Consider the following 14,427-nt stretch of genomic DNA (forward strand, 5'->3'; position numbering starts at 1 on the left):
CATGCGTGCCAAATAAGATTTTTGGTTGAAACTTTTCTAGTAATGACTACATAATAAATAGTATGAGGTTTTCTTTTGATTCAAATCAGAAATGTGATGAGGTATTATGTGATTTTGTAAGCACTAGCTTAATTAAAAAGGCTGGGTCCAGAGAAGGCATGGAAAGGGAACAAGTCAGGACATTCTGCTTTAACACTTTAATTCACGCACACATCAGATACGTGTTTTCCATCAGACACACGGCACGAGACTCCCCAAATCTCTCCCCTTCCAAAACCACACTCAGCACCCACATTTTCCTCTGACACTCTAGAGCAGGGGTCTCCAAAATAAGGCCCGCGGGCCGGATCCGGCCTGCAGAGGGCTTTAATCTGGCCCACGCACTCGTTTCAAGTAGCGCACAATTCTCGCTCATTTAACTCTGTTAGATGCTGCTAGGAGCATTGCAGTACTGTACTGCATGTCAAAGTTGCCTTCAACTGTTCGTAAATTAGAAATATGCCACCGAATTCTTCAGTAGACGTTAGTATCGAATACTTCGGTCATCTGCAAATTTGCTATCAGGCCCGCGGGGCGATTCGAAACTTGGAATGTGGCCCTCGTAGCCTAGTAAATTGGAGACCCCTGCTCTAGAGGCCTTCCCATTGGCCGGAAAAAAAATAGCATATGACATTACCTGTACAACTTCCCATGGTGACAGGGTACCACGACAAGATGTAAACCACACTAAAACGTGATCCCACATCCGGAGGCTACCCTTACCTCGAAGGCAACACTGACTAGAAACAAGAACTGCAAGTGCGGATGCTTACAATTTTATACTTTTCTTTTTAATGATACTGATGAGTTTTCCTGGACTTCAAACCATGTCATTTGCAAGATCTGGATTCAAATCCTGGCTAAGCCAAATGATTTTTTCATGGTGAAATTCACTCGTGCTTGTGATTGTGTACAAAGTCAGTGGTTACATGCAGTGCTGAACTTAGGAGTTAAAAAAATTTTCATTTAAAAACCCATTGACCTGGTGTGTAGTGCAAGAAAACTTCATTAAATTTACATATGAGATGACCATTCCTTTCTAATTGATGGAAGAGAAAAGTTTTCAGGACTAAATTTTGGTAATACCTACACTTGTCTGATAAATGGAGGATGAGATTGTCAAATGCAGATTCATATATTTGTGGGAATGGATTTGTAGAACTTCGTTTCCTGGTTCCTCTAGAGGCATTAGGGTTAGCTAGATATTTCATTGGTGCCTGGACTTCTTAGCTAATCAAATCCTGTCATGAGAATTCTTGGCGTTATTGCAGTAAAATTTATTCGTGCTTGATTTTTCTTCTGGTCAATTTCCTTTCCTTTCAGTAAATAATGTAGTCTGTTTTGTTTTCTATCATGAATTCTGTTTATTCTTTTTTTCTAATTACAGCGAGTCAACGGTGCCATGGAAACCAATGTGAAGGGCCAGAGCATTGGAATCCTGGACATTTATGGCTTTGAAATATTTGAGAAGAATGGCTTTGAGCAGTTTTGCATCAACTTTGTTAACGAGAAGCTACAACAGATCTTCATTGAGTTGACCCTCAAGGCTGAGCAGGTATGTGATGAGTGTAGCTCCTCAATTTTCACGAGTGCAAATAGGGTAGTTTCCTTCATCAAAGAAAACGAAAGGCATTGATTGCGATTCGTTACCCACCATTAGTGTATTCATAATACACAAATTATTTGGTTTTTGAAATACCGGTTTAGACGAATGGCAAGGGTCAAATTTTATCCTCATTTGAAAAAGGCCAGATTGGCACCCATGCGATGCCACTCCACGTGACGTCACAGGGACCTAGTTTCTACACGAGAGGATAGGAGTTATACATCGTCTGAGGTTACCAATGCATGCATGAGGCACAGAGCTCAGGGAAACATGTCTTAATAATCACCTATTAAAACTGGCTAAGGTCGGAAAGTTTTCTTCGTTTGATAAGGTATTAATAAACCTTTTTTAAGCCAAGCGCTACCAGCCAGCAAGGTACTCAGCTACCCGCTAGCATCCTGCGTCCTATCAGCGCTCAGAGCCTCGATCAAGGTCACCTCACAAGGCGGGAGGGGAACCAGAAATGCGCCGCACGGACTTTTTCCCATCATTCCTACTTACGCGTCGCGTTTTCGCTCGCTTGAAATTTTTCACTTTTCATTTAATCGCGAAAAATAGGTATCGTCATTTAAAAATATAAAAGCGTGAAGTACGTACTCCAGGAGTAATAATCTTTCGATTAAGGCAATAAAAAAAATAATAGGAAACCACTCTATTAATGCATAGTTTCAGTTTTAACCTGATTGTTGGGTTTAAACTCTATGTATGACTTTTGTCATGGTCTGAATGGTTTTTCAATAACTTGGATACTTTTTAAATTTCAAACCACCAATAAGTGTCGATTTTACCTATTCTACAAATAATGTTCAAACCACGAATTTAAGTACAGATTTCTTGACGCTGCTGCATAATGTCATCCTGAAACCACCTCATATAATGCTACGACCATCGTAATGGCTTCATCATATATGCCACCAATAAAGAGATCTTTTTTGTCTCAACCAACTCAACAAAGCTGAAAAGCCATAATTTGAAGCAGATGCATTGAATCCTTAGCTGCTACTGCTGTGACATTCATAGAGCACACACTGTTATATGCTTTTGAATAAGGTAATAGTATACACCCATGTCTCGTATAGCGCAATTTCGATTAGCGCAATTTCGATATAGCGCAAATTCGTTCCTCGGGGAAACATTGCAACGCAGTGTAGCCTAATCAAAAATTTTAAACGCTCTCGTGATAAAACGTGAACTTGGGCTAAGTACACACGTAATTTCTATCAATTTACGCATATTAATATTATTTCTTGCCTCAAATCTTCTTTTTTGTTTATATATTAATCGAAATTCATTGCTGTGCAATTGCCAAGAATATTACTCGTCATTGGGTCCAGATAGCCGGCCTACCGAAGATTTATCTCGTCTCATTAACAGAATGATAATAAATAATTTAGATCGTTAATTAAGCGTGGGGCTAGTGGAAATGATTTTTTTTCAGCAATACGGTTTGAGACGTATTTTTGCCGTCGTAGGTTACCGGGCGATTGACTTCCAGGTAGAGGGTCTAGGCTAAAGCCTTCAAGGTCATCGGTATTCACGGGGGAGAAATGGAGCGGTGGCCGAGTTGCGCATGAATAGCATCAACACATAAAAGGGTCCGCTATAGAGTCTCAAACACAATGGCTTCGTTCCCTCCCCGCAGTCATAGGCCTTCTGCGTCTCAGGAATACAGTTCAGCAGAAGAAGGTGATTTAGATAAAGCCATACAGAGTAAAAACCAAGAGAATATGGCAAAAAATAGGAATGCGTGTAGAAAAATCAAGAATTTATCAAGAAAAACCATAAACCTAGAAGAGGACTTGAGAGAGGTCAATTGCTTTGAAAATGGAGAGCGTCAAAGCGATATTGCGTGGAAGTTTAAACTCACGATGCCTTATTCTGAATAAAGACGAAGCTAAAATATCAGTGACCTCAGCCGCACCAACTTCAACCAAGCGGTCTACACATACGGAAAGTTCATGGGGAATCAGTACAAAAAGACGAGAGTGGTAATCGCTCCGAGACATTTAGTGAAAGCGGTTGGTTCCAGAATTTAAACGGCAAGCAGGTATTTTCAGTGCGGCGATATCAGGTGAATCTGCAAGTGTTGATAGCGCAGCCACCACAACATTTTCTGATGAACTCCAAGCTGTTATTGAAAGTGGCTCCTTTCCCCCTCAACTAGATTTAGTGTTGACGAGACGATATTCTTTTGGAAAAGAATGCATTCTCGTTCATTCATTTTCAGGGAAGGAAAACCTGGGTCAGGTTTCAAGGCATTTAAAGACTGTTTCACGTAGCTGCTAATGACTCGGAGGACTTCAAATTAAAATGATTTATCATTCATAAACTCCGCTAGCTATGAAATGGCATTTAAAGTAGCATTTTCCTGTCATTTCGATGAGCGACAAAAGGGCCTGGGTGACACAACAGTTGTTTTTAGACTAGTTTGAAAAATCGTCAACTGCCGGCAACGCATTACGATCCCCTGAGATAGCAGATGTTAGCCCACCCGCACGACAGGATGGAATTTCGAAAGCACGTAAGAATTTTTTTTTACGTGAATAAAAGTCTTTGAATGCGTGAATACTATCTTTAAAGATGTTTTAAACTATAAATATTTATAGAAATAATGTTTTCTACGGCTTTTTATGGGAATATAGATGTTTTAGAGGAAATTCAATACCAAAGACCTATGCTACCAGGAACGCATCCCTATCTTCCCTATGTTAAAACGCTCTCGTATAACGCAAATTCGTATAGCGCAAAGACCCCAAGGAACGCATCCCTTGCGCTATACGAGACATGGGTGTATACAAGAATTGCCATGAGAAAAAATTCCCCTGGACCAGGAATCGAACCACGGACCTTTGGCTTTCCGGGCCACTGCGCAGACCACTACGCTATCCAGGTCCTTTAATTCTCATGACAATTATACCGAGGCTCATGGTATGTACTAGGTGTTAGGCCAACCCAAAGGTCTGTGGTTCAATTCCCGGTCCAGGGGAATTTTTTCTCATGGCAATTCTTGTATATTTCACCGCCGTTCACGCGGCAGGGTTAGAAATATTACACATACCGCCTTGCGCGGCTCAAGTGTCCTCATTATACGGGAAACTTACTTTCTCAGATTAGGTCATCCATGCTGATTCATGTGACCCTGTTTCACAAATGCTGGTTGGTTTTCAATCCCTAATCCATGAAGTACATCAACATTCCCATGTTTAATACCCACTTTAATAAGAGCTTGTGATCATCAAGTCCATCGCAAAAAAGAAAAAAAACAAGCAGTGAGAATTACTACCTCCCTCAATCCTCAAGAAATCAGTGAACTCCAGAAGTGATGCAAAATTCCCTTCATTTAAACTATCTCCTTCAAGATTGCCAATCAAATCGCAGAAGGTAAATTCAGAGTTCACTTCTGCATCCCTGCTACATTATTCTGGCTTCTGTGTAAATACAATGAAGAATTCAAAATGGAATAACTTGAGTGGTAGGCATGAGATCACTTATTGGATCTTATTATTCCAGTATTTCCCTTAAGTATCTGCGCTTATTGCACTTTGTTTGAAGTGAGTAATCTTAAAGGTTCGATGAGTCTCATTTATGAACCATCTGCAGCTTTGGTGCTCATAGGGGATGGGTTGGGTTGGGCAAAATAACGGATTCATATTTAATATTGGAAACTTGTGTAGCATTTTTATTTGAATTTTATGAAGGTAAATTTGGTCATTCAGCAGGAATATCACCTGAGAATCTTAAATGGAATGTGAATTAGGAAAGAAATATCTCTTTGTATATTCCACACTTATTAAAAAACATGGGAAGTACTGCAAAGTTATGGATAGGATAGTCATGGAATGTCAGAACATTTTTCTAAAAAGTCTGAAAAAATTGTAGTGTCTGTAAAAGTCATGAGATCATTTTTCCTCATTATCTTAATTATACTCATGTCTTTGATATTTGATCTTCATATTCCCTTCATATTATTCACATTCATTCATGTAAAAAACTGTTTAAATTCATTTATATATCATGGAAGTCAGTAGTTCTTTTAGATTATTTATTTTCTATTTTCATTTTTTTTTAATTTGAGAATTTTGAATTAATGGAATCAGAATCAACTTCTACCAATTGATTCTCAATTCTGATTTCGTACTTGAGAAATGGTGGAATTGAGAATCGAAATTTGGGATCGATTCATTGTTAATTGAAACATTGTTGCTGAAAAAATGAAAAAGTGTGGAATGTACAAATTGAAGTCACCTACTATTCCTTTCCATTGATATCACAAAGTCCAGCCAGAAACCTTAAATCATGTTTGCTACTGAAGTCTTTCTCCAGTGACAACCTTTTTATGTATGCGTGATGTTTGACGGATATTAATCTGATGCCGAGCACCATCTTCCACGCCCCCTGCTGCCTTCCTCCCTTGAAGTCGTCAATGGTCTCACACTTGCCACTCTGCGGTAGTTGCCCTCCGGGTTGCGTCTCTCCTCTTCCGCCCTGTCCCAAGCGAATGACGATGATGAGGGCCCCCTCTGGTATGCCCATGGCCACACGACCCTCCTCGCGTCATCACCGTGACCTCCTCCACTCACGTACTGGCCATAACCCTGGGGTAGCGTCCTCACGAGGCTGCCCCGAGTGGTATGCCATGCCTGGGGAGACCCTCGTGAATGCTCCTGGTTCCTGTTGAGGTCCTCGTAGAAAGCGGCAGGTGGGGCCCTAGTCACCAGGTAGTCCTCCTGGGGAAGCCGCGTTGCGTAGTTTGCTGTGAATGGGTAGAGGCAGTTAGTGAAGTGTCCCAATGGTGAGAACCTTTTTTTCAGTGCATTTTGGCGTGATAAACTAGGAAGGAAAACGTTTTCATGCATTTCCTCAGTTTTGATACACCTACAACACATTTCAGTGCCAATTCATTATTATCAGGTGTGGGTGACTATGCAAATTGTGTCTGCATTGACTACCGTGTTTAGGTTAAGCCATAGAAAGGTTAGAGGGGTTAGTGGACAGAGGGTAACTGTAAGCAGGGGTAACCTTGATTTGAACCTTGAAGACAGGATGCTTTGGAGCAAATGGAGGTAGTGCATCAGAAAAGGAAGGAAGGAATACTTGTTTACATATCTGTTCTCAATCATTCCCATTTTCTAAACATGACCTTTCAATACTCACCATCTCTAGCCACCCTCTCCTGTGATTTATTAGTCTCAACCAGTATATGCATGTGAGAGTCCCTTTCAAGATAATTTTTGTATTCACCAATTACTAATGATGGTGGATTGGCATTGAAATATATACATAATATGTGAAATAAAATTATGGAAAGGTGAAAAAACGTTTTCTTCTACCTATAATGAACTTCCATATTGCAACTTGAATCAGTCAAGTTATAAATCCAACTTAACTCTGTTTTCAAAAACACCCAATTGCCATCTGGTCTTTGGTTTCGGTACGTTTTAGTGTGTGTTAGATGAATTTAATTGAGCTGCCAATTGGCCTTTGTGAAATTTTCTGAAATTTTGTTTTGTGAAGTTTTACTCCTTTATTTCCAAGGTGAATATGAGTTTTGGGTACTTACTTGGTTGGCTACTTCAAACATTATGACCTTTGGGTGGTTGGTTTTTAAATCATCTAATTGAATAAAAATTGGCAGTAACCTTACATATTAAGGTTTTAAATGCCACTATTCATCATAAGTGATGTCTATATGTTGTGTTCACCAATTGTGTGGTCATATAAACTGAATAATTTGTCAATTTTTTGTTTTTGCTGAAATTTCCTTAGTTAAAGGCAACAATTCAGTCAGAAGTTATTAATTGAAGTTGAAGCAAAAGCATTATAGGTATTAAAATTTTCCCATAGAACAATGTTGCGATGCAAGGCGCCCAAGTACCTTCATTTCTCATTTACTTCCGTGTGTCTTGGGAGCTCCCCGGCCATCAGAATGCCGAAATCTTTGCACTAGGTGTAGTGAGTTGGCTTGGATTTTTTTCCCCTATGTACTCACTAGTTTGAACATGCTCTTGTGGCAGTTGTCGCCATTCCACATATTCAGGGAATCGTTGTTGTCTCCCTCGGTTCTCCTCAGCCCCCTGCTGTTGGCGTGTTTCGTCATGCACCGCGTCATCTTGCGCCTGCTCTCCTGCAATGATCACAGGGGATGCCGTCAGCACCACCTGTTGGTAGTCAACCAGTCTTTTTTCAGGTTCAATATGGTGGAAGTTTAATGTATTGAATGTCTGCTGGGAGGAAATAATTTTAGCGTGTTTGAAAATAGGTCACTGAAGCCTAGCCCATTCATACCTACCTCTTCATGGAAGATTAAATTCACCCCCAATGCGTAGATTGTGATTGTCTACTAACAGTGTGACATCTCCCGATGGACTGTGGAAGATATTGAGTGAGTCACAACCTGTGCATATGAAAAATAACTTATTTTCCATTCTCGTGGAAGAGAATATTATCTTGGCACACATTTGTAGTCCTTAATTCGAGTTGCGTTTGAAAGCTTCCTCAAATCCCTCTTATTAGTGTCAAATTTATTTATTAAGGTTTTCTAGCAGGTCATGTATGGTATCTCTATAAATTACCTTAATATCATAAGGCATAAAAGCTCAAGGCGCTCTGAGGACTTCTCTCCCTGATACATGAAGATGTTTGCATTTTCAGAATGCTGATATCAGAAAAATGCTTTTCTACTGGGGAAGATACCTTTTAACCAGACCTCTAAAATTCCTCAGACATATGGTGGGAAGCTGATAACAGCAGCAAAGCTGTCCACAGACGTTGTGCTATTTTCCATATTCTATAATTTAAAGTACTGAGATGGACATAGTTTCTGGCCAATATATGAAACTGCTCTTCAGCTGATTCTACGTGTAGATATAGGTATGGCAGTAGTCATAACATTGTATAGAATTCACTTTGTCATAATGACTACAGATTACGAGGCTATGTACAGGGGTAATGCCCTGTAGTGTGTTGCAGTATCCCTCAATGTTATTATTTATTTTGATATCCAATAAATGAGCAGTCATGTCATTGAGAATTAGCTTTCTCGCCGTTTTGCAATTACTGTGTGATCGTCTAATTCGAACTTTTGCCCAAGAATTTAGCCAATTTTGGGTCCTTGTCGGCATTTACCTTTCTTGCTCCGAGCGATTTTTTTAAGAAACTGCTGGATTGGGAGTTCTGTAAGGAAGATTTTGGTGGAAACTTCAATTGACGTCCGAGACTCTTCGACAGGTATGCAACCCGACGAACACATTTTTTTTTATTTCTGACATTAATTCTTGGCTTTAGCGCTGGGAGAAATTTGGTATTTCAACTCGAGCAAAATGTCTGGAAGATAAAGTCGAGTCCAAAGTGTACCCCCTTCTAAAGAATTCCCATGAAATGCGTTTTCCCCTCCAAATCTCCCAACCCTGAAGTATTTTTCTTACTGCAGCCTTGCACATTACCGAGCCGCAAACTTAAAATTTGGTAGGAAGCGACCAATTTTTACTTATTCCATGGGAATTTTTTAATCTGATTTTTTCACCTCCCTGTCTTAAAATAGTTGTAAATATTGTATAGCATGAGTTACCTACTTGATCGGCGGTTAGCGCCTTCCGAATGCAATCCGATTTTTAAAAATCAGTCTGGTATTGTTGAGTCAGTTAGCTATAGCGTGATGTCATCAAGTAGATTTACGTTTTATATCACCGTTGGTGCCCTTAGAAAAAATCACGAAATCTCTTAAATTTGCCCAAGTTTTTAATCCAATAGGGTTGTTAATGGCGGAGCCGTCTAGCGAGCGGAGCGACGCCAGTGACTCCTTGCAGGTTTATATGATGTTAGGATGAGTGCTTGGCTGCCCATGGGAGAATGTGCGTAATATGGACAGTCACGCAGCGACAAAGAGTATAGGTAGTTAGATACCTTTCCCAGAAACTGTTTATTTCTCTCTCATTTGTATGCCAACTTAATCTCTTAACAATTACTTCAATATCCGACGTACATATACATGTACTTCTTATACTTGGAATGGTTCGGACAAATATCTTATCCTCACTATCACACTAAAGTAATGCGACAAATAGTCAAGTCGATCGACCCATTATCCTGGTAATAGTGTTTTAGACACATACTAACTTCGTTTCGCGCTTCAAATGATGATTATTTTCAAGAATTAATTGTAGAAAGACTTGAAAAATCGACCGCAATTACTGAGGCTCAGGGTCCCGCGTTGTGTAGCTCAAGACTTGACGCGCGATCGAAAAGTCGCTCTTAGTTCCTATGTCGCAAACTTCATTCCAAGATTTCTTTATAGTATTCTTAATAAATCCTTACCTCACACTGTAATGTAAATTTTCAGAGTTAAATATTTAGTAAGCGAAAGATAATGTCTACTTAATGTCAAATTTCGCGTGTAAATCGGGAACGCCATTTTGCGCTGCAAAACAGGTAGATGTGTACCAAAATCTTCAAAAATCATTGATAATATATCCAAAGCATCCGGTCAAAGGAATATTGTGTTTTTTATTCCATAAAAATCATACCACCGCAACACCACCAGCTTAAATTCAGAGATTTTCGGAGAAAAACGAGATCGCGCGTGTTTTTGGAAAGTTCGTCATGTTTGGGCTTCTGTATCTCAGCAACGGATCAACTGTATTTAAAATGGCGTATAAACTCATTTTCCGTATTCATTTATGAGTTTTTACGTCATGTTTTAAGCGTCTATCTCATAAAAAGCCATTTTGGACTTAAGTCTGGAGATTTTTGATTTCGGACCACTGTGGGTAGAAAGCGACCGGAAAAATGGATACAGCTGCTGCAGACATGGGGTTTGGTATCGCATCGATCAAATGGGGCGCAACCGAAGAAGTCTATCGACACATCGCTCAGGGCTTCCTTTACTAAAGACTTTGACAACATTAACCCGTCTATAAAATGTAAAAAAAATCAATCGAAGAAAATGCTGAGGTGCAGTTTTCAAATTTGAGATACATACGAGAAAATGTAGGAAAAGGTTCTCTCTAAGTACCCTGGAAATTTCGAGATGATAGCAAAAGCTGAAGAATGTACGTCTTGCGTGCGAAAATTCCACAGAACTTCCAATCATTCGCCTTGACCGGGATTCGAACCCGGATCTCCTGATTTCCGGCCGAGTGCTCTAGCCAGTTACGCTACCGAGGCGTTTTTCCCCTCTGTGGAAATTTGTGGACTCTACCGGACAATGTTTCTCTGTGGAATTTTTATACATCAGTGCATTGCGGATGACTCCGTAAAGTTATCACCGTGGCTAGTCCAGGTATACTTAAATTAATATTCGTCAAGTCTAGAGATCAGTGTAGCGGGAATGATGCGCCCTTTTAATTGAACCTCTCGTTTGTGTCAAATGCTCATTTTCATCAGTCACTTACAAAATTCTGTGTCCTGAATATTTTTATTAAACGTTTTTCATACTAACCGAAGGGGGGGGGGGAGAAAGTTTTAGCGGATGGAGAGATCGAAGAACGACGTAATTGCTGGATAATTTAAGTGAGGAGACTAATCTTCTAGATGAGATACAGAGGACACAGAAGGTATGAATGGAGCGGCTACTGAGCGGGAAGGAGATGGTGAGGCCTGTTTACGCGGTACATTTATCCGTACGCGTTAATGTCGAAATGTATGAACTCGTGAATGTACACGAAAATGCACCATGTAACCACCCAACTTGTCCAAATGCATGAGCAGAGAATAGAACCTGTTCTAAAGGCCTGTTTACACGGTACATTAACACGTACGGGTTAATTTCTGAATGTATGAACGCGAGAATAAACGCCAAAATGCACCCCAATGTAACCCAACTTGTGCGAATGCATGCACAGGAAATAGAACCTGTTCTAATTTGGTTCATGCATTCGTACATGTTCCGTTCCGGTCCACAAAAATCATTCATGAAAAAAGGCATTAACTCATACGTGTTAATACACGTATGCGTTAATGCCTTTTTGCATGAATGGGGGCACAAGCAAGGCCGTATCCAGGATTTTGTTCTGGGTGGGGGGGGGAGGCACAAGGAAGGATACCTCGTAATTCAAAGCGAACGCAATAATAATGGGGCCGTATTAAAAATCCTGCATATTTTTTAAGAGTCTGGCCCCCGTGGCCCTAGATCCGCGTATGTATCGTGTGAACAGGCCTTAATTTGGTTCATGCATTCGTACATGTTTCGTTCCGGCCCACAAAAATCATCCTGGCAAACAGACATTAACTCGCACGGGTTAATGTACCGTGTAAACAGGCCTTTACAAACGGTTTTGTAGGGGAGAACGTTGTCTAAAGCCCGAGTCACTGGATCTTTTATTTCCATCCCTTTGGAGGGACAGCCTCAGCGACGGCACCTGTGATGGCGCAAATAATGACTTTCGCGCCATCATTACCCGCCATGGCTTGGGAGATTGGTTTTCCAACCCTTCTTCCATCACTTGGCACCTCCATTTTTCCGCAGCTGAAACCATGGCTGGCACCGTCCTTCAGCCAATCAAAACGTAAGGCTGCTTACAGCGATTGTAACGCCACGCTTGGAATTTTAATGAATGATAGTTGTATACGTTGTATATGTGACGGAAAAAGCTATGGAAAAGGGACGGTGGGTAGGACCGTGCGATTACAGAAAATGATGGGTCTATGACGGATCACTCTTTTGTAGGGGCGCAGCTAGGAATTAAGTCTACGAGGGGGAGGGTTTACGCGCAACTGATACTGAAGGGTCCGGGGGGTATAGAATACCGGCAGGGTAAGCGGGAGGTGCGGGTACCCTCCCCAGAATTTTTTTAAGATAAATGGTTCAAAATGATGAGTTTTACGTCTGTGTGAATAGTTTGATGTTTTGTTTATGAGTCATCCGACCCCCGAATATAAATTACAAAAAATTTTCACGTTAAAATATTCTAATAAAAAAATTCTGTGAGAGCTCAGGTTTTTTTTAGCCCCCTCAACCCCCCCCCCCCTTCCCTTCGCTGCGCCACTGCTCTTTTGGTTCCTAAAAAGCTATCGCTCGAGCTATCATTCCGAGGGACGTAAAAGATAATCGTACGAATCAGGCTTCAGGTAGGAAAGGGTGGAAAAGGAAGAGAATAGGATTTATAGATACAATGAAAGGGAGCAGGCCTTTAATATATAAATACCCCAACGGATGAAGTTCGCCATGAAAAAATATTTGTCGTATCCGGGATTCGAACCCTGAAGTGCTTCCTTTAATGTATAGTTTGAAAAGGAAATTCTAGTAGTGGAGAGGACACATTCGGGGTAGTTCGCATGATGCTCTGCTGAAACCTACCATAACCTGTATAAAATTTTAATAAATGAATGAAAAATATTCATCCGGATGCCTTTTGGGGTTGAAACATAGGCGGATTTAGGTAGAGGAGGCTCGGGGGCACGTGCCCCCCCAGACGCTTAAAAAATAGCCAAGATTTTTAATACGGTTATCATTAGGTAAGTTTGTTTTGTTTTGAAAATTACAGTCTCTCAACCATTAATTTATTAATAATAACTTTGGTATCAAAAAATATAATATTGTCTACAGTAATTGTTGTATTTTTTGTTTTTAATCTCAAATATGAAAAGACCTGTCAGACCCTTGTGCCCCTCCCAGAAAAAAATCCTGAATCCGCCCCTGGGTTGAAATGTACTTAGGGAATTAGAATAAGGAGGTGCTGCAGTAGCGCCTACCGTGCAAGCGGCGAGCAGCAGAACCACGGCCTTCATCTCTCCGCCCCGGGCTCCCTGAAGTTTTAATACGTCGTTTGTTCCTCTTCAGATTCTTATTCTGCTAATCCTTCCGGTCTCGCTCGCTCCTCTGCTCCCTTACGTTTCCTCGTGATCGGACCGCACGCGTCGTTTATATACTAAGGAGGGAACGCGGTCAGTTGTGGAAATGGTCGTGCCCAGCACTGCCCCTCCTGTGAATTTGTTTTCCCGCCGTGGAATGAGTGTTCGCCTTGGAATCGCGTATTGGAGACAGCTCCAGCCAATATACATACCTCTCCGACCACTCCACTTATCTAGGTCTGCACTATTGTTCGTCGTAGGGTGGGGAGTTTCCTGGGAGCTGCCCTCATAGGACGACGCATCGAGTGGGGGAGGGTTTTGGGGGATAAACCCCCCCCCCCAGAGCTTAGAGAAATTTTTAAGTTGAATCCATTTTACTTAATTGTATTGATATTACTAATAGAGATAGTGTAAGGATTAATAAAATATCCCTCAGAAATCCGTAAAACTCACCGTTTTGAACCATTTATCTTAAAATTCCGCAATTTATTAATCTCGCACCTACCGCTTATGCTGGTGGGTATTCCATACCCCCACACACCCCGGTATTAGTTGCACTTAAACTCCACCTCTCCCCCCCCCCCCCCCCCCCCGCCTTAATTCCTAGCTGCGCCCCTTCTCGAACAATCATATTTTTTTTCTTTTTTGTGACGTAATACTCATTTAAAAGTCGTGCTATTGTGTCAATTAATGAAACTTTTGGGTTATCCCGTGTCTTGTGGCTTAAAGGTCAACGTTTATTCCCCTCTTCAGGACTTAACATTCACACCCTGAAATACACCACCAAAAAAGAGCGGTCAAGATGGAGTTATGCGTCCTCTTAAGTTGATGGAAACGGAAATATCTAGATTCTGACAGTTCATATTAATTACTCCGTTCATTAAAATCTATATCTATGTTGCATTAAAGAACATAATTGTTGAATTTGGGACTCGATGATATCGCGATAATGAGAGCCGCGAAAGAGCCTAACATTTTTTCTTTTATAAAACATG

At 40.8% G+C, this 14,427-nt stretch overlaps 2 protein-coding genes across 2 annotated transcripts in view; one reads left to right on the forward strand and one right to left on the reverse strand.

The window, feature by feature from the left end:
* LOC124168647 (unconventional myosin-Ie-like) overlaps nucleotides 1–14,427 on the forward strand; it is a 66,216-nt gene that overhangs the window by 13,509 nt on the left and 38,280 nt on the right. Inside the window, exon 10 of the mRNA XM_046546910.1 lies at nucleotides 1,427–1,594. Within this exon, the coding sequence (XP_046402866.1) occupies nucleotides 1,427–1,594 (168 nt within the window). The remainder of the gene's footprint in view (nucleotides 1–1,426; nucleotides 1,595–14,427) is intronic.
* Nucleotides 5,297–13,485, reverse strand: LOC124168648. The gene is made up of 3 exons (XM_046546911.1): nucleotides 13,334–13,485; nucleotides 7,635–7,803; nucleotides 5,297–6,398 (listed from the first exon to the last, which is right to left on the reverse strand). Exons 1-3 carry the CDS (start codon nucleotides 13,367–13,369, stop codon nucleotides 6,007–6,009), a joined length of 597 nt encoding a protein of 198 aa, XP_046402867.1. The 5' UTR covers nucleotides 13,370–13,485; the 3' UTR covers nucleotides 5,297–6,006.

This window comes from Ischnura elegans, chromosome 12, assembly GCF_921293095.1.
Source record: "Ischnura elegans chromosome 12, ioIscEleg1.1, whole genome shotgun sequence".
In the NCBI taxonomy this organism is placed as follows: domain Eukaryota; kingdom Metazoa; phylum Arthropoda; class Insecta; order Odonata; family Coenagrionidae; genus Ischnura; species Ischnura elegans.

Excerpts from the sequence above, each read along its gene's own strand:
- LOC124168648 (XM_046546911.1), bottom strand. The coding sequence starts at position 13,369 with ATGAAGGCCGTGGTTCTGCTGCTCGCCGCTTGCACG. Across the intron at positions 7,804-13,333 it reads TGCTGCTCGCCGCTTGCACG|GTGGTGCTGACGGCATCCCC; the intron begins GTAGGCGCTACT and ends GACTACCAACAG. Across the intron at positions 6,399-7,634 it reads ACAAGAGCATGTTCAAACTA|CAAACTACGCAACGCGGCTT; the intron begins GTGAGTACATAG and ends ACCCATTCACAG.